Source organism: Helobdella robusta, assembly GCF_000326865.2.
Source record: "Helobdella robusta unplaced genomic scaffold HELROscaffold_3, whole genome shotgun sequence".
NCBI lineage: Eukaryota > Metazoa > Annelida > Clitellata > Rhynchobdellida > Glossiphoniidae > Helobdella > Helobdella robusta.
In genome coordinates this window covers 2,869,600-2,889,750 of record NW_008704501.1, presented here as the reverse complement: position 1 = coordinate 2,889,750, position 20,151 = coordinate 2,869,600, and the positions used below count along the sequence as shown (strand labels likewise).

At 32.3% G+C, this 20,151-nt stretch overlaps 5 protein-coding genes across 5 annotated transcripts; 2 read left to right on the top strand and 3 right to left on the bottom strand.

Moving 5' to 3' along the window:
• Positions 1-551: 551 nt before the first annotated feature.
• HELRODRAFT_153398 (hypothetical protein) lies at positions 552-794 on the bottom strand (the record flags this gene model as incomplete). Its single annotated transcript, XM_009021201.1, has 1 exon — positions 552-794. A coding segment is annotated over one exon (243 nt), but the record flags the coding sequence as incomplete, so codon positions are not given.
• A 6,513-nt stretch (positions 795-7,307) lies between these two features.
• Positions 7,308-8,237, bottom strand: HELRODRAFT_65834 (hypothetical protein; the record flags this gene model as incomplete). Its single annotated transcript, XM_009021200.1, has 2 exons — positions 7,308-7,555; positions 7,697-8,237. 2 exons carry the CDS (start codon positions 8,235-8,237, stop codon positions 7,308-7,310), a joined length of 789 nt encoding a protein of 262 aa, XP_009019448.1.
• A 1,340-nt stretch (positions 8,238-9,577) lies between these two features.
• On the top strand, positions 9,578-11,084 carry HELRODRAFT_161265 (hypothetical protein; the record flags this gene model as incomplete). The annotated part of the gene is made up of 4 exons (XM_009021199.1): positions 9,578-9,677; positions 10,376-10,494; positions 10,561-10,720; positions 11,020-11,084. 4 exons carry the CDS (start codon positions 9,578-9,580, stop codon positions 11,082-11,084), a joined length of 444 nt encoding a protein of 147 aa, XP_009019447.1.
• A 504-nt stretch (positions 11,085-11,588) lies between these two features.
• Positions 11,589-14,849, top strand: HELRODRAFT_161264 (hypothetical protein; the record flags this gene model as incomplete). Its single annotated transcript, XM_009021198.1, has 8 exons — positions 11,589-11,666; positions 12,772-12,849; positions 12,911-13,026; positions 13,115-13,202; positions 13,686-13,759; positions 14,039-14,220; positions 14,316-14,429; positions 14,779-14,849. The coding sequence occupies 8 exons, from the start codon at positions 11,589-11,591 to the stop codon at positions 14,847-14,849; spliced, it is 801 nt and encodes a 266-aa protein (XP_009019446.1).
• A 1,189-nt stretch (positions 14,850-16,038) lies between these two features.
• Positions 16,039-18,935, bottom strand: HELRODRAFT_65191 (hypothetical protein; the record flags this gene model as incomplete). Its single annotated transcript, XM_009021197.1, has 6 exons — positions 16,039-16,167; positions 16,234-16,337; positions 16,587-16,705; positions 16,879-16,956; positions 17,265-17,337; positions 18,869-18,935. The coding sequence occupies 6 exons, from the start codon at positions 18,933-18,935 to the stop codon at positions 16,039-16,041; spliced, it is 570 nt and encodes a 189-aa protein (XP_009019445.1).
• Positions 18,936-20,151: the final 1,216 nt, after the last annotated feature.

Below are 20,151 nucleotides of genomic sequence, written 5' to 3'. Positions count from 1 at the left end.
AATATTAATTCAAACGTTGACCAGGAATCCTTTTTCACAATCAACTTTCACCTGCTTCTTGATTCCCTTTACAAAATATCAATGGCGTAGCTAGAGTCTTCTGCGCCCGGGGACAAAACAAAAAATTTACGCCCCCTACATAAAATCTGTCAAACTATATAAAATATAACTGTCGTACTCAGTATTTGAAGTAGCCTACATTCCGTGACGCCTATATACAATGCATTTCAGTGTATTCATGTTTCTATATGCATATTGCACCTTACACCATAATTGTATTATTCTTTCTCAGTTCTTAACTATTATATTGTAATACAAAATATTAATGATTATCATTTAATCATTTATTTGGCAAAAAAAATTATTATGATTAAAAAAAAATGATTATGATTGATGTATATAATTAGATTCTTTCAAGTAGTTTTTATAATTCTGTATTTTTATTGTCCGCTGAGTCAGAAGTGTGAAATAAAAATTATTAAATTTAAAAACAAAACAGCAGCTAAGTATTGTCTAGAAATTGTGGTTAGGAAATGAGCAGAATTTTAAAGAAAATTTATTTTTCTTGCTTTTACTGCAGCAAACTGGTTAATTATATCATCAAAATCAATCTGTTCAAGAACTTCCCTCTCCACACTCATTAGGGCCAGATCGCTGAGTCTATCTTGTCCCATGGATGCTCGAAGATAGGAAAGAATTATTTTTAATTTACTGAAGGATCGCTCACAGCTGGCAATCGAAACAGCTATAGTAAGAAGGATTTGTAGAGCAACACGCAAATTTGGAAAAACATCTTCTCCGTAACTAATAATGAATGACAAGAGTTCTGTAGGAGTCTTTGGTGCAGTATCCTGGCGGGTCTCAAGGAGCATTCTGCAGTCACATATTTCATTTAATAACTCAATTCCTTCAACATCCGTGTCATAAAAATTTCCAAAGTCAATACAATGCTGACGGAGACTGTTAAGATCTTTGTCATTCAAAAGTTTGTCTACATCAAGTAAGAATCCGAATTTGAAGTTCAGATCTTTGAGACGAGTAAACCTTGCTGTCGTTTCCTGTTCGAGTCGATCTAAAATACTCTTCATGATACGAACAATTTCTTCTTCAGCCGAAAGTCCTGCATCTCGGGCAAGTTCTCCAGGCATCCTTCTCCGTCGCCTGGTTCTACTTTCTACAGCCACACCCCATAGCTCACATTTTTCCTTTGCTTGTGCAGAGATTCAATATCCAAAGACGCTTCATGGAAATTCATTGTTGGATCTTGAAGTCTTTTCTGAACACGGTCGATTTTTTTGAGTATGTCATGCCAGAAAGGAAGGAAAACTAAGAAGTTGAAACTAAGAATACTTTGTAGCAGAATTACAGCATCGCCTCTAGTTTCTTGTGTTTCAGTTGTATCTTCAGACATTTTTTCCAGTAGACTGGCTATGTTATCAAGTCCATCATGAATTGCTTTAACACATTCTGCTCTAGCATTCCATCGTGTTTCTGATTCACGTTTGACTGTGATGGTCACTGCTTCTTTAAGTTTTTCCCATCGATGGGTTGATCTTGAAAAGAATAGATAAATTTTTTCAATGGTGCCAAAAAAAGTAACTACAATTGGATCTTGACTTGCAGCATGCACCCCTGACAAGTTTAAGCTGTGATTGTCACAATTCACAAACAATGCCTTGTTATTTTTTGTGCAAATTCTTTGCTGAACTCCAGATAAACGCCCCGACATAACAGCTGCATTGTCATAGCATTGAGATCTACAATTTTGTAACGCGACGTTGTCAGATTCCAATCTTTTTATGATAACATCTTCAATCGAGGCTGCATCTTTTCCATGAATTTCGATGTAGCCAAGAAATGACTCTTTTATTACAACCTCCCTTTTATCAAAATTTATGTCAACATACCTGATAACTTCAGACATTTGCTCCCTGTGTGCCAAGTCAGGAGTTGAATCAAACAAAATCCCGTAGTATTTATTTTTTCTGATGTTAATCAGCAATTGATTTCTCACATTCGAAGCAAGAATGCTGATGAACTCATTCTGAATTTCTAGAGATAAATATGTAACAGATCCTGGATTCTTTCTAGCATGGTCAAAGTGTGACTGCAAAATTGGGTCATACTGAGTTAGAAGTTGAAGAACAGACAAAAAGTTTCCTACATTTTTGTCTCCTGTGGCATCAAGTTTCTCAATATGTCCACGCAATGCCAAGTTTTGAGTGGCCAAGAATTTTATACAATTTAGTATTCGCTTCAAAACATCTCGCCATCGTGCAACCTCTGACTGAATTTCAGCTTCAAGAGATGCATCGATTGTTTTCCCTTGAATCAATCTGCGCTCTGCTTCTTTCCATGCATTAAATGATTTCCGGTGGAAAGGATTGTTCTCGTGAGCCGCTAGTTTCTCTGGCTTCCTCCACTTGCTGAATCCATTAGATAATTCAAAAGATGATTTAATATTTGCACTCGATGAGGGAAATAACAAGCAGCAAAAACAATACACTGATTCATTCAATGGTGAATAAACTAGCCAGACCCGATTCACCTCATCTCCCTTTCCATTGGCAAGTCTCCGCTTGAACCATGGCTTCGTCATAGAACGGCCGTCTTTCTTAGCAAATGGACCATTATTATTTTGAAATACATTAGAGCCTCGAGATACCATTTCTGTGCAGAGCTGTTGAGAAATTATAGGCAATTGTGACGTTTGGTCGAAATCCAAATAGCCAACATCCCCAAACATAAGCACAGCTGGAATTGGATTTGGTCTATGAGAAATGATATCATTTTCTTCTTCTACTTCAGAGTTAGATGAAGTTGATAAACTGCTACTGTTCTCTATGTTTTGCTGATTCTGCTGTACACTTGGTTGATCATTGAATTCATCAACATCAGTAGCCTGAGGCTGTTGGCTTTCTTCTGGTGTTGACTTTGCCTTCTTCAAAAAACAATCCAGGAGTTTGCTGGACTTACTAGCTTCTCTTGTTTCATTTGCCTTTCTTTTTCTTCGCTGAGCTCCACTAGGCCTTTTTCCAAACATATCTGGGATTAAGAAAAACTTTTATATAGGATACACAATATTAATAAATAGTTATTTATATAATTAACAATAATTAAATTTTCTAGTAAATTTTAATACAAGTTTCTTAATTTTATCCCTGAGCAGTTTACTGTGAATGCCCAGTGGCGTTTATATGGAGGGGATGGGCAGTGATGGGCAACTAACTAAATATCTTTAATTAAACTATAACTATTTTTCAACTAAAAATAAGTAGTTAAACTAATAGTTATAAACTTTTTTCAAAAAGTAGTTAACTAAACTAAAAAAAAAGTAGTTAAACTTTTTCCAACTATTTTGCAACTATTTTTATATTTACTTTTTTACAGACATAATCTAAAGTGGCATTAATACTAACATAACAAACTATTCAAAACATGTCTTTTCAAAGTGAAGTATTAAGCTACATTTCAAAAATGCGCTAAAAATAAAATCATTAACTAACATAACTTGTCATCATAAAATTTAGGCCAAATAAATTATTTAGTGTTTAAAACCAACTTAATTGAATATAGACAATTACATAAATGTATTTATTAAAATATTTTTAACAAAACAGCAACAAATTTTAAAGATTAAACAACTAACCAACCATCAGCGTCAACCTTCAACACCGAGAGGAAACAAGACATCAAACAGTCCAAAACATTGGTAAAAACCAAAAACATTGAATGTACTTTGCTTTAATAATATGGAAAGCTTAACTTTTTACAAATTAAAATTAATATTCAAAAACCATAAGTCAAGACATGGATAAAAGATATTTATCTAAAATATTTCAGTTAAACTATTTAGTTAGCAACTAAAATATTTTAGTTAAACTATCGTTTTAACTAAACTATTTTTTTTTAGTTAAACTAGGAAGGAAACTAAAAAAAGTAGTTAAACTATTAGTTTGCAACTATTTAATTAAACTATGCCCATCACTGGTAATAGCAGGTATTTGTAGGCAGCTATACTGACTAACCCAATGCAGCTATACCACAAAGATACTATACTATAGACTATAAAGCATAATCTATACAAGCTTTTAACTGCACTGTGACTGACCTGTTCTAAAGGACAGACACAGAAATTGCTAGGTAAAGCAAAATAATAATAAAAAAACCTTTTTGGTCACTGATATTTTGGTCACTGATATTGTGCCCCCCCAGCCCTGCGCCCGGGGACAACTGTCCCCCTCTGCCCCCCCCTCGTTACGCCACTGCAAAATATAATACGTAAATACGCATTGTCCATGTTGCTCATGATGCTTCCAAGCAAAGTTTATAATGAAAATATATAAGACAATAAACAATTTTATTTCATAATTTAATGTTTCATAATAATTTAACTTTTGAAATTTAATTTAATCATTTTAATTCAAGTAACTAATGAAGATTAGTTTCTATTCTAAACTAATTGCTAATAAATTATTAAATGCTACATTGATTTTATCTAAATTTTGGATTTTCATTTCAAGAACCCATACTTAGCTATAATTGTAACAAACATATAATCTGTAATCACCAGTGGCAGACCTAGGCCCCCCACATTGTGAGCATTATTTGTATTAAAAAGTTAGTAAAAGTGGTTGCATTATTAAATCTAAATGGAAAAAAATTATCATTTTGAAGGAATAATTGACATTAACAAAAAAAATCTTGGCCCCTCTGTTAAAGTTGTCTAGATCTGTCACTGGTAATCACCACAATTGTAATTAAATTCTGGTTTAGTTAGCGTGCTTACAGCTTGGATAATCTATCAAAATTTTAAAATACGTTCCTTCCGTACAACTACGACTTTATGACTCACGAATATTATAAAAGCCGAGCGGGGTACGTCCAGAAGGAAGTGCGTATATAAAATAAAACTCACAGAAACTCAATAAAACTTACTCACAGAAACATTAACTTGAGAAAACCATGATTAGTCGAGCGAACGCTCTGCAACTTGCGATTATATTGAACTGTCATTCCAATAAGTTTCACGCGCGTCTGTTTATTTTATGCTAGATCTTTTATGGCCACTTTTTCTGTAGCGCTATGTTTTTCTTTAAAAAACATACTTAAATATCACAATAGATAATATGTCATTAAATAAAATCGAGGGTTATATACTGTTAACATAAAATACTTCAAGCAAATAATATCAAGAGTTTTATATTAAGGAAACTATGTCATTTGAATTTAACGCTGACGAGAAATCTGTTTGCTGTCACTCTGCTAAAATATAGCATTGAGTTTTTTTCCATCAAGGACATTCTGAGAGTCTTCGCATGGTGCAATCTTGCGATAGTTTCTATAAAAAAATCTACAAGTCTCTACGCACTCACCAATTTTAAACCGTTTTTGAGTTTACTAAAAAAATGTTTAAAAGCTACATTTGTTTTTGTTGTTCACACATGAGGATTTTAGGAAACTTATTTGGCAGTGGTTCTCACACAGACTCTATCAATCTTCGTTTTGCGTCCAGAGACCCGGTTTCCCGAGGTAGGACGTTGTTTTTTTTGCCTTGCCATCAACTTTTTGCGCCAAATTAGACGATCAGTTGTATCCATTTCATTTAAATTTAGAGCTTTCATGTCTTGCTCGATTGTTTGCGACCAGGACTTCTTTGGACGGCCGATGGGACGTGTGCCAGGTACTTCAACATCTGCAAGAGAAGTTATGGCACTATTTCCACTTCGTTTGACATGACCAAACCACTGCAGACGGTGTTGCCGGTATTCGTCCTTTATATCATCTAAACCAGCACGACGCAGGATTTCGGTAGATTTGATGTGGTCCTTCAGACTAATTCGTTGCATCCATCGGAGCATTTTCATGTCGGTTCGTTGAAGTTGTTGTTCCAGTTTGGTTGTCATTGGCCATGTTTTTGCACCATATAACAACACCGGACGTATCACAGATTTATAAAGTCTTGATCGTAGTGGTAGTGGGATTTCATGCCGCATCAATATAGAGGCAAGGAGATGCCATTTATTCCAGGCTGCATGTATGCGTGCTCGAACGGCAGCTTCAGCTGTTCCAGTGCAATCCAGAACATCCCCTAGATATTGAAACGATGTGACTTTCTCTATTTTAATGGCTTCAAAAACAGTGCTATTTCGAATTTGTTGTTGTGGATTGATGCAAGCAGGACAAACAAAATTGGACACTTTAGATAAAGTACCAATTATTTTTGAACAACGTTTGTGACACCACTGGTTACACTGCTGACACTCGATTGAATTGTTACCTACCCCAGCTTTACAAACTGAACAGGGCCATCGTCCAGTAGCTGTGGATTGGATGGTTTCACCAGTGTTCATTGCTTTGGTTTTGCTCATGTTGACTTTGAATCCGTGATCGGCGAGTCTGGTGTTCCAATCTTCAAACATCTGTGCTGCATTCTGTTCAGACGTGGCTGTTAAAACGATATCATCAGCATATACTAGATTCCAAATGTCACCAGTGCGTATCGGTTTTGTGATTTCCATCACAGTTATAAATAACAGTGGACTGAGAATCGAGCCTTGGTGAACTCCAACGCCGATGTCAAATGCATCTGTGTTTCCAACCGTTGTGCTGACAAAAGTCTTAGTATTTGTATACATTTCCATCACAAGTCGAACAAGATATTCTGGAATGAATTGTCAACGTAGACTCCATCTGATTGCTTCACGGGGAACTCGATCAAATGCTTTTTCAAGGTCTACAAAAATGTGTGATAGCTGTTGATGCTTTGCGAGGTACTTCTCTTGCAGTTGCCGAAGGATGTGAATTGCATCAATTGTTGATTTCCCCGCTAGAAAACCAAATTGATAATTTCCGATTGTGATGCACGACGTTAATCTTCTCTCAATGATTTTTTCGACAATTTTCAGGGAGTGTTCTAACAGACGTATACCCCGATATGATGAACAGTTTAATGGATCACCTTTGCCTTTGTATAGCGGGACTGTCATGCTATAGTTCCATTCAGTCGGCATTGAGCAATTTCTCCAGATTTCACGGCAAAGTTGTAGTAACGTTTGGATACCTGCAGTACCAGATGCTTTGATAATGTCATTTGTGAGTCCAGAGGGCCCTGCTGCCTTTCCATCCTTCATAGCTTTCAGAGCTTCTGTAAGCTCTTCTACAGTGATGTCTGGAATTGGACCTTCGATGGGTGGAGCGTCAAAGTTAACATTGATGGGATTTGTTTCGTTTAACAAACGATTGAAGTATTCTCTCCACTGTAGCTTGATCTCATCTTGTTCAAGAACCATCTCATTTTTGTCATGTCATGAGGCACCAACTATATCTTTTTTCATTAAAACGGTTTTGTATGTACTCCAATCTGTACTGGCTTGCGATTGGTGGTCTAACTGTGTGGCGACAATCTGTTGAAATTTTTCTCGATGAATATTGCTTTTCAGCTTCCACGTTTTGATTCTCCGAGGCATTTGTTTAGACTTATGTTTTGACAGTTCGACAACCAGGTCTGCCACAAGGAGTCTATGTTGGGCGACACATGATTCGCCAGGTATAACTTTGACGTTTTTGAATAGCCTTCGGTGTGATTGCTTGAAAGCGAAGAAATCAATTTGCGTGGCTGATGGTCCACTTTTGTATGTTATGAGATGTTCCAACCTCTTTCTAAAGTATGTGTTCAGTAAACAAAACCCGTGACTTTCAGCAAACTCAAGGATGCGGTTGCCATCTTCATTCCGTTTTCCATAACCAAAACCGCCATGTACGTTGTCAAAACCATCTGTTTTCTCTCCAACGTGGCCATTGAGATCGCCTCCAATCAGGATTGTTTCAGATTTTGGTATTGTTGAGATGGTGTCAGAGAATGCAGTCCAGAAATCATTTTTCATCTCTTCTGATTTGCCTGTCTGTGGTGCGTATGCAGAAAAGATAATCATTGTTTGCTTTTCTATGCGAAGCTTGATCCACATGAGACGTGAATTAATCCTTTTAATATCCAGTACTTCTTGGGCTAGCGGTTCTCTGACAAAATTTCCAACACCATTTTTGGCCGTTTTTTGACCATTCCAGAATAGTTTATATTTTTTTTTGTCTGAGTTGACATGACAGACACCATTCGATTTCCATCGGGTTTCCTGAAGGCAGCAGATGTCAATCCTTCTACGCTCAAGAATTTCTGCGATTTCCATGCTGCGGCCAGTCAATGATCCAACATTGAGCGTTCCAAGTCTAAATACCATAGAAGGACCATTCTGAATTTTTCTGCAACATCCCTCCGCTATTGCATACTTCCCAGGGATTCTTGGCACCCCTTGACCACTTAAGGCCTGCTGGGGACTAGGGGCCGTTGTTTTTCTTTGTAATGGCATAGGAATAATTTGGGGAAAAGTTTTTACATCCGGACACCCATCCTGACGACAACCACCAGTTGTAAGCGGTGGGCCTAGCCTTTCACTCAAAAGCACGCAAGGCAGCGTTTATGCAGTTTTATGTCATACCCAGGACACTGTCATACCCAGGACTCTAATCTACTGAACCACTTTAAACCTTGTTATGTTAGGTTATATGAAATATTTGGTCATCAGATAATTAAAAATTGTATCACAACGAAGCAAAGACTTAATGGTTATTATAAACATCATAAGGATCGCAATACATCCTACTATAGGACAAAAGGTGGCAGAGAACATTTTGTTGGTATACGAAATGGAGGTTATATTATATAAATGTATAATTTATTTCGGTTGTTTATGCCTTTTTTCGTTTTTTTAGTGTGCTAGGCGTAAGAATTCGCCCGCACTGTTGTCAACACAAAAAAAAATCAGCAGCAATGAAAAATAATGAATTATGTATTTATGACGCTGGTTACAAACTTAAATAATAAATAAGCATATTCATCAATAAATTGTAGATGTCTTTCTATAGGAGGCCAGCATTGATTCAATAAGCTACCTTAACTTTATCATGTATACGATCTTTCATTAATACACTTAAATTTGTTATTACCTTGATTTCATAAACACTAATTTGTATCGTTTTTCCCAATTACTACTAGATAACATTTATCAATTTTTGGACTAATTCGTTCACCAATCTCTGACCCAACCCTGCGTTCTTTTAATATTTTAAATTGCATCTGCATAGTTATCCACAGGATCTCTGTCAATTTTAAACAGTTTTGCATCATCAATATAAATTGTAAAACCATTGATAAACAAATTTATAGAACTAGTGTTTACTACTTATATTATATTATATGACACATAATGCTTAACTTTTATAAGTTTATCAATCATTCCTAGCTAAGACTTTTGATAGCAAAGTTATAATTATTATAATCTTATAACATTTTTAGTTGATTTTTATAATTGCCGAAACTGGTTTTTACTAGGAGAATTGCGTTATGAAGATAATTAGAGCATTAAGCCTGTAAAGCACAACAGGATGTTAGGACAGCTCCATTAAATGATTAAGATCATTCTTAAATTGAAAATCTAGATTAAATTATCCATTGCAATGTTTCACACTATATATGTGTTTATCCTTTAGTGCTAGATGTATCAGAGAAGTTGTTGAAAAAATGAAATATTGTAATAAAAGTTTTCAATTACAATCTCTGATGATATTTTTTCTCTATATTAGAGACAGCGAATTGAAATGTTTCCACGAAGAAGAAAAAAGTAACTGTCAAATTGAAACTACCACAGTAGTAGTATGTGACGTTTTTTTCCATTATCGGAAAATGTATTTATAAATTTCATTAAAAATCATTTATTAATTGTGTAAAGAATGAAAATCTGGAATACACAATGAAAAAATCAGATAGAAGAATGCCCATGTTCATTAACTCATCAGTTCAAGGCTGGTTACAAATTTAAATAGACTGATTTATAACAATATTTTTATTTTTATCCAGAACATGATGCTGCGTCTATATATTTGACAGTTAATGAAGATTATCCAAGCTCTGACAGGTATTGCTATCCTTATCTATTCATTAATTGGACCGTAAATATTGGTAGGTAGAAGAGTAACCATTTAGTTATCATATATATTCATCTATTGATAATAATTCTGATATTTGTATATTTCGAGAGAACTCAATTGCTCTCAATTCTTACATAACCCTATAATTTGTATGCATGTTCTTTTGTAATTTGTTATTGTTTTCATGTCTAAAAGCTATTTATCAGAGTGTAAACCGCTAAAAGAAGTGTTGCTACAAATTTATTATTCTAAGCTAACTTTTTACTAAGTGTGGATTTATGTGCGTGTTCATTTACGACGTTTCTCAAACTATGACCCCAAACCCATGCTTATTACCCTTGCGAGAAAAAAAAACATTATTTCAACTTGAAAATCAATTTTATTGAAACAGATTTCTTGAAAAAAGTTGATGGATATGAATTGCTAATTTTGTATAATTATCTTGGACAACAAGAGGTCTATTCCCGTTATTTGAGAATTCGATTAAAAGAAGACCCGAAGTTAAACAAAGTACCTAGATATAAAATTGCAGTTGTTAATTTTTTTAAATTTAATTAATATAGTTTTAATTTGCAGATAAGGCAGTTTAATCTGGCCTATAAGTGTAAACGAATAGATTATCCAGGAGTCACGTACAACATTCATGTGACACCTTACTCTTTGGACGGACATGCCATTGAAGATTACACAGGATTTTATAAATCCCCTTGCTTATTTGATCATTGGAAACATAAAGGTTTGTCGATAATTTTTAACAATTGAGTGATAATAATTTTGAATAGCGCTGGTGTACATATAATTAATAACTGAATAAACAAACTAATGACCTGGCATGTTCACGAGGAGATTTGAGGTCAAAAAGGTATGCTGAATTTTTTGGTGAACTGCAAATTTGAAAATAACACGAGTGTTGCAGCTTCTCAATAGAATGGAAGGACTAGGTTGGTCAAAGTTTGTAAAGAATACAAAAATAAAGAATAAAAAGAATAAAGTTTGTACGCACAGTTAACTAAAGTAACGGTTAATAATGTTTAGGGTATGGGACTGTCCATAAAGGATGTCACGCTTCAAGGTGCGGGAGGGGGTCCAAATATTTGTGACACTTTGTGACGAGGGGGAGGGGGTAAACGCAAGTGTGACGTCCCTTTTTTCAAATAAACAAAACAATAAATAAATTATCTGTCATACATATGCGCAAAATGAATAGTAAAGTTTTCAAGCGAGCAAATAGCTCATGAATATTAATTAAAGGCGGAGTCAAATTTAAATGCCATCGTTGAAGTTTACCACTGCGTTGGTGTAGAAGTTAATATTAATTCGTTATATTTTAACCACGGTAGAGCATTTAGATATCAAACTATCGTCATATAAACTTTTTATTCGTTAATTTGATATCATTAAAAAATAAAATGCATAGAACAATTACATTGTTTATTGACTCTTCACTAAGAGGGGGGGGGGGGGTAAAGTTTTGTGACATGCTAATTTTTGGGGAGTTGGTCGATTTGTGACAGTTTGTGACACGAGGGAGGGGGGGTCAAAAAACGTTAAAAAAGCGTGACATCCTTTATGGACAGCCCCTATAATTCTGTCTGCAAAATCAAATGACTCAAGATAGCAATAAAATGGAAGGACTAGGTCGAAGTTTGAAAAGAATAAGTATGGCAGTTTTATGTTGTACGGTCAGTATTTTTTTTATAGAAGATTTTACAAAAGAAAGAATTGCAATAGCTCAAACTTGAAGCAAAAACATTTTTGATCATAAGTTGAAAGTGCGCTTACTTGCCTGAGGTGATTCTTTCGTCACCAACATATTTAATTTTCAAAAACAAAATAACTTTAATAGACCTTAACCAATTCTTAACTATTGTGTGAATATTGAATATTTCTTTTTCTCTTTCCTATGTCTGCGCTTAGGGGATGTGGGTTTTGCTCGGCAGATGCATGGGCTAACATTTTGACTCTAAATTATCATTACTACTTAAATTTTCATTTCTATATGATTGTTAAAGTGTGTGGAATGGTTTTTTGGTTCGTGTTTGTGTGAATGGATTGTACATTGCTGTTGAATGAAAGGTTTGATTAATTGATTGTTGATTGATTGTTTGATCGATCGTCATGCTGAAAATGCAACGTTATTATCGTTTTCTATGATGCTTTTTTTTTATTTCGTGATCACGATATGACACTTATTTACTATTGATCTCTTTTTCATTTCCTGCCATTTTGTTTAATTTAATTGTCTATTCTTTTTTTCTGACGGGGCAAGTAGCCTGTGTGGTCCTCTGTTCAGTTGCGTAATAAATAAATAAATAATGTCAGAAAATAAAGACATACGCATAGTTGCCTGAAGTAACGGTTAATAACACTTAAAATATAATTTTGTCTGCAAAATCAAGTGACTCAAGACTGGTCGTTACCTTATACTGAATCGAATATCTAATGTTTTTTAACTTTTATAGATACATCAAAACCTTATGGTAGGACAATACATCAAGGTTAATTTATTAACAAATTTAGCATGGATTAAATGATCAAAATAATAAGAGTTTTATGATCAGTTTAAATTATTTATTAATTTTAGATGTTTGGCGTCCCGAAACCAAATTATTGCCTGAAGAGAATAATTTAATATTTTGCTTCACGATGCCAGATAGTGAAATGGGGTACTCCAAATTTAAAGTAAAAATCAAAACAGCGAATTCCATAGTCTATGTAAATATTTGGGATTGGGTATGTGGAGTAAGTAATTTTAAATATATTGTTCACGTTTAATTTTAAAACCAGCCTTTAATTAATGTTCTGCAGTTTAATCAATGCGACAACGTTCCAAACGTTTCAACTAACATACAAGTAGAAGTCAAAGTTGGTAAAAATTTACTTTCAAATATTGTTTGAATGTTGATATTAAAAAAATATTTTTCAGCTAGATGGTTTCAAAAGACATGAAGGATATAGACCATTATTTTTTAAAAATACAACCGTCGAAAAACTAACGAATAAACATTCAAGTGTTTCTGTTACTACTAATGGCAAGCCAAGGTAAATAAATGACCTTACTGGATTATACTATTTAACAATTCAAATAAACATAAAAAAAATTATTGAGTAAATACAAAATACTAAACAGCAGTGGTTTTGCGTCAAACAAAGCGTTGTCGCATTCAATTGATAAAATTTTACTTCAAAGAAAGCTTGATGTGTTTTTACTTTTAGCGGTGTGTCATGTCACTAGTGAAACTACTTGCTAATTAATTTCGAGCCGAAAAACAAGAGAACTTTTGATAATAAATTATCAAAACAGGTATAAAAGCCTCAAATACTTAAAGGGTAGGATTAAATATATTAGCTGCGATTTTCTTTTAGCCTCGTTACATATTTTTAAAAAAATATTAGGTACCTTTATGCAAACAAGAAAAAAGAGAAGGCAACACAGGCGGCAACATTTGTTTTTTTTATCCTAAATTAAATAAATAAAACTTACTTATTTTAACTTAAAAAAAACACTTTTTAACATCTTATTGAATTAGAAAACCTCTAATAAAGAAAACATTTAACTGAGGTCGGATGCTGCAGTCTTTAAGCAAGCCTGTTGCTAAACCGGGTCGTGTAGGGCCGTTAACGTCTATCGGATCGCAAATCTTAACGACTAAAACCAACGATCCTCAAAATAAATGAAAAAAAACCACAAACTTACGAAGGAATACGTGGGGCTATATAAAGAAAAAACTGCGATACTATTCCGACACGTATTCGGACTGCTATTGAGTCCCTGGTACGGCAGTGACAAGACACGTGTCCAGCCTATCCAAACTAATACTATTTTTTTCTTCTTTTCACTCCGCGTACTGCTTTTCCTGGTTTAGTGTTCTCATACATAGCGCAACTGTTACACGTTTCAGTGTGACTTAAATTTATAGCAGGGGTTTCTGGAAGCCCAATTAGAACCTTTTAACCATTTTTAATAGCAAAAAGCAGACTTTTTTTATAATTTCTTAACAAATGTGTGATGAGCCTAATGTTTTTTTTTATTTTGTACTTAATTACTTTCTAGTCTTAGTCGAGAAACGTTAAGACCAATGATGATATTGGAAAAGAAACCTGACAATGATTTTGGAAAGATTAACGTACCACAGATTTTTATACCAGTTATTTCAATAATTTTATTAGCCTGGGTAACAACTTTAGCATATTTATTTTGCAAGAAGCGAGACGAAAGCAAGCTGATTGTAGTACGTTAGTATATTACGTTGTTTCTTGTTACTACCAATTTCGACTGTTTTTATTGTCTGTTTATTTTAAAACACTAAACGAAACAAATAATTTTTTAGCAAACAGCTATTACAATGAAGAATTAAAAGAAGAGAGAAATGAACAGTATGATTCTGGTATTGATTGTAGTGCATCGGATTTTTACAAGCAAAACAATAATACACAAATTCTTGGTAATTATTCATAAATAATTGATCCATTTAAAATTGTTAAGTATTTTCATAATGTAACAGAAGTGCAAAATGGAATGACATTTCTGCCCCCTTGTGATTTGACGAACTCTGAAGAATTCATTTCAGCAGATAGGAACACTTCTTATTCTGAAACGATAAAATCTTTTAACGATGATTTCGATAAATTGCATAGTTTTGTGAAATAAACCGTTTTCCTTTTGACTGTTTTCAAATTTGTAATTCAAAAAATGTTACTGGAAAATTAATTTAAGTATAAATAAGCAGAGTCTTGTATAAGTTGCATATTTTATTTCTAAAACTTAATTACTTTATTGGCAAACATTAACAGTCAACAACTCGGCGTCAAGTGCCGAGTGTCTGAATCGGATAAGAGTTCGTCTGATTCAGACTCCTACCTAACACGAATCATAATAAAATGAAAGATTCTTCAAAAATATTTTAATCAATTGATATAATTCTTATCCTTATCAAAATTATTGTATATTTATTCAAAATTTATGAAAACGCTGAAAGATAATCATAAAAAGTTACTGTGCAATGACAATATATTTTTATATAAAAAGTATTGTTTTTTGTTCGTGTCACAAGAAATTGCCTAAATAACACAACTGTTCCATTCAATTAGAGACTTTTCATTTTGAATAATTTTTAAATAATGTTTGCACGATACCACTCAAATTTTGGGACCAACATTTTGAGCGCTTACAATGTGTATATTATGAAAATATAAAACATATGGGAAAAAATGTCCCCTAAATTTATTTCAAGATTTATTTCAAAATTAAACACTAATATGTAGGGTGAACTTTGTTTAACACTTAAATATTAAAAAAGTAATAAATAATCAGAATACTCTAAGATTCATGAAACTTTCAGCTAAAAAAATTGTGAATTCAGCCACAGTATTCTCGCTGAAGAGTTAACAATGCCCAAACTTGAAGACACAACACTTAATTGTTGGCACCTATGGTAGTGTGTAAAGTTGCGACATTAGGTATTTATCAAAATTTAGAATCTAATAGATTAGAATCTAATCTATTAATCATTAGATATATTGGTGATGGTAATATCATTTAAGAAGCGCCATTGCCGCACGCACACAGACACACACACTCGTACATAATGTGATGACCAAGGTTTCCTTGCTATTCAACGGTTATTATTACATTAAGTTTCTCCACTAAGTTGAGCGAAGTTCCTCGATTGTGTTACTTCGGGAGTAGTTTGTGAAAATTTCGAATTGCACAGTTCGTCATTTGTTTAATTTTGCATCTGTTGTTGCTCGTTGATGTAACTTGGTTCTTACTGTTACTCTTAGGTCAACGAAAAACGACAGAGCTGATGTTTTGAGTATTATTTTCAACATATAAGATTTGTAATAGGACTAAATTAATAGGCTTTGATACAATTTAACGTTAAGGCTAATTTAATACAAATGTCCTTTAAATGGGTTAACAAAACATTTAATTTAAAAAATGAATATTTAAAAAGTTTTGATACAAAAGTGTGAATATCATCAAAGTAGTTCAATATCGATATTAAAAAAGGAATGCAGTGTACAAAAATAATAATACAATGACATAAGCATTTAAAAATGAAGCGTCATTTTTTTATTAATGTCGACCTTCGCCATTATTTTAGAAAACTCAGAAAAGGAAACTTTACCATCTTGATCACTGTCAGCTTCACCTATTGTCTGGTCAACTATTTTATCCAACTGTCAGAATGAAAATTATGGCCGTAACATACAATTATAATTTGCTAATTAATAAATTGATATCACCTGTTCTACCGGTACTTGTGAGCCTATAAGCATTGTCAAAACTGAATTAAGATCTCCTTGAGAGACATAGCCATCGCAATCTTTATCAAATAATTTGAAGAGAACTGAAAAAAACAAAGTATTTATTAAATTGCAAAATTCATAGACTATTTTATTCATAATAATAAATTGTGTGAAGCACCAAGCATTGAATGCTTAATGAAAAATCCCTGGAAAAAAGAACTAACGATCACAATAGTCGCTTAATATAATAAATATCAAGAAAAAAACCAAGGACAACAAATTATGAAAAGAACCATTAAAATAGGACATTAATAAAAGTTTTAAAGATTGATAAAAATAACAAATTTAACATTTCAACTTTTCTTCTGAGCTATTGAGATGGCTACAATTTTGCGTATTTTCTGGAAGAAATCTCGAAAGAACTAAAGTAAACTGCTTGAACGTGATTTGATCAAGTGGCTTGTCATCCCTATAAAAACGATGGTTTAAACTTTAGATGCAATAAAAAACATTGCTTAATAAATTTCCAACAAAAATAAACTACTTCTTTAAAGCTAAGCTAAACATAGTGAATAGCACTTCAAAAGACAGCCATTAATTACTAAAACCTAAGATGATATTTTAACTAAACAAATAACATACCCTGAAAACATGAGATTGATTATTGAATTGCTTAGTGGGTTGGTAGCTAAAGTTGGTTGGACCAGAAAATCATCTCGCCTAGATGTTAAATAAGTTAAAAATAATATTTAAAATATATAAAATTAGTAAAATTAGGCAAAAATATATTCCCTTATACAACTATCTTTAAAGTATTGAAGTTAAGTAATATTTCTCCCATGTTTCAACCACTGATAAACAACTTATGATTAATGAGATATAGCTTATATTTCAAAAGTTTTAACAATTAATAAAATAAAGCACCCACGCATGAACGCACGCACACACACACACCTACACACACAGATATATATATATATATATATATATATATATATATATATATCTGTACATTCATACAAAATTACCTTAAGAAGTTGTCATTGTCTCTATCATAAGTTGAAAATCTTTTTTGCAGGCGAAAAATTTGTTCAAGTGTAACTTTAAAAATTTAATGAATATTATGAAAGCCATTAACAAATAAAATTAATATCAAAAACAACAACAACACACGTTTAGACGACATTTTCCCCGAGATCGGGGGTTGCCGTTTGGCTACCTATGATGAAACCGAAATACCCCTCGACGCCATTTCATCATAAGTAATTTATTTGGCTAATTTTTACGCAGGACGCCCTTCCTTACGCAACCACAGTTATAAGCGGTGGGCCTAGCCTTTAATGATCCAACACCACTCACAAGGCAGTGAGGGTCAGTTTAATGTCATAACCAGGACATAAATAAAATTAATATCATTAACTAAAAAAAGTTAGGATTGTTGCAAAATAATTAAAAATAATTACCAACAGAAAAAAAACTCATATAAGCATGAAAACTGAGTTTTTTTAATTAAATTAACAAAACATAACAAACAATTAGGGAGACATCTTCATTTACAATAGGACATAAAGCCAAACATATTATAAACAGTTCAGGCCTAAAAACAGTTAGCCAGACTTTGTTTTACTTCAAATTTAAAATCAACATTTATGCAAATAAATCAAGGCCATTCTTGGATTACAGATAAGAGATACTTAGATTATGATTATGTATAATCTTTGAAAATCAAGCAAAAATTTCAAAAATTATATTGTTAAGCTATTAGACATACTTAGAGATAAAAAGGCAGTAGAATTATTGCTAGGTCTGAAATGAATAAACAAAAAGAAAATTTGTAACTTAGATGTTTTGAATGAACACTAAACTAAACATTATTAAAATTATCAAGATGATCCATTATGCTTATACATTACATAAATTTATAAAATAAGCTTTTAATCATTTTACCTGCTTAAACATTCTCTGCAAATGTTTTATGATTTTAATAAAACTACATCATCATGTAAAATTATCAATAACAATTGTAACCTTAGTTTTTAGAATTTATTTTAATTAAAGTATATGACTATATTTAATATTACATACATATATATATATATATATATATATATATATATATATATATATATATATATAAATTATAGATGTACAAATATGAAGAAAAAAAGACAAAGAAAAAAAAAGAATAATAATTAATAAGTATAAAAAGATCTACTACTTTACATACTGACTACAGTATACTTTGGAAGAGCTAAAAAACATTCATCAGTTTTTATTTTTAAGCTATTATGAAGAATAATAAAAAGTATAATAAATTAAATGTTTTTATGAAATAATAAATAATTTTGAGTTTATACTGATACTTAGTAATTGAGTTGATTAGTGTCAGGGATGTGGAATGTTTGTTGAAAGAATGACAGCTATAATTATAAACATAGAGACAAACAATATAAATAATCTAAAGCAAAAGAATTATTTATATTAATGAATTAAATATAAATCTAGTATAAATAAATTATATAGCACTTTTATAATTTATAGACATAGAGATAAACAATCATAGATGATAAATTTAATATTTAAATTAAAATTAAATTAATTAATTGAATATTGAATGAGCAAAAAAACAAACAGCCTGTTTCTCTCTGAATTTCAGCGATTTCAGGTGTGAAAGTTCCTTTTGAGTGGTTGATACCCATTGAAAATAATATCAGAGAAACCTACCTAAATAACAAAAAACACGAGTCAATAATACAACGAACCGTGGTGACGCGAATGAACTCCTAAAAAAAACACTTTGACCAAATCGTTACCGTTGTCTGTTGGAGAAAATGAAAAAAAAAATAAGACGACGGTTATTGTAGCAACGAAAATAAATTGGCATCAATCAATCAATCAATCAATCAATCAATCAATCAATCAATCAATCAATCAATCAATCAATCAATCAATCAATCAATCAATCAATCAATCAATCAATCAATCAATCAATCAATCAATCAATCAATCAATCAATCAATCAATCAATCAATCAATCAATCAATCAATCAATCAATCAATCAATCAATCAATCAATCAATCAATCAATCAATCAATCAATTAATCAAACAATCAAATATTAGTAATTATAGAAAGAGCTAGAGACTTTCAGAGAAAAGGTCAGAAAAAACAAACGCACAAGTTAACAAAAAAAATGATCGTAAATCGGAGTGTTTTGGCTCAATTAATATATCTGATAAAAAAATACATGAGAAAAAATTTAGATAAAAGTTGAGAATTTTGAAAAAATTGTTCTTTTTTATATGTTACAAGTGCAAGAAAACAAGATATGGAAATATATGAAAAAAATAAAGATACGGGCAACTAGACGAGCAGAAGAGTTAATGGCATTACCCAGGAAGACCATAGTAGAGATAGCTACAATAATCAATGCTAGATAAAACTAATAAAACAACAAGAAGATGAGTAGGATCGTCAGAAAAAAAGAACTCTTCGCAACTCTATTAATCTAAGCTAAGACGAAAAACAAAAAGACATGCTAGTATGAGTATCAAAGATGAGGCTTCAACTAAGCAACTAATGAAAAACATCAAAAATTTTAGAATCAGATAAAATAATAAAAGGAATAGTACTAGAGTGTTTAAATTTATTAAAACATAAATTCAAACGTAGAAAGAATAAGTTTAAGATACATAGACTCAGACTAAGCGATAATAGAAGAGTGATAAGAGGAAAAAGGTATAAATATAAGAATCCTCAACATTTAGTTGACTAGTAAAAGAAAAATTTTCAATAATACGTGATAGTTCAGAAGTATAAATAGAAGAGAGCCAGAAATAAAACTTTAAAATACCACAAAAGTAGCAAGAGCAGTGAAGTTAGAATTAGCATTTTTGAAAACAACAAAAGAAAAGC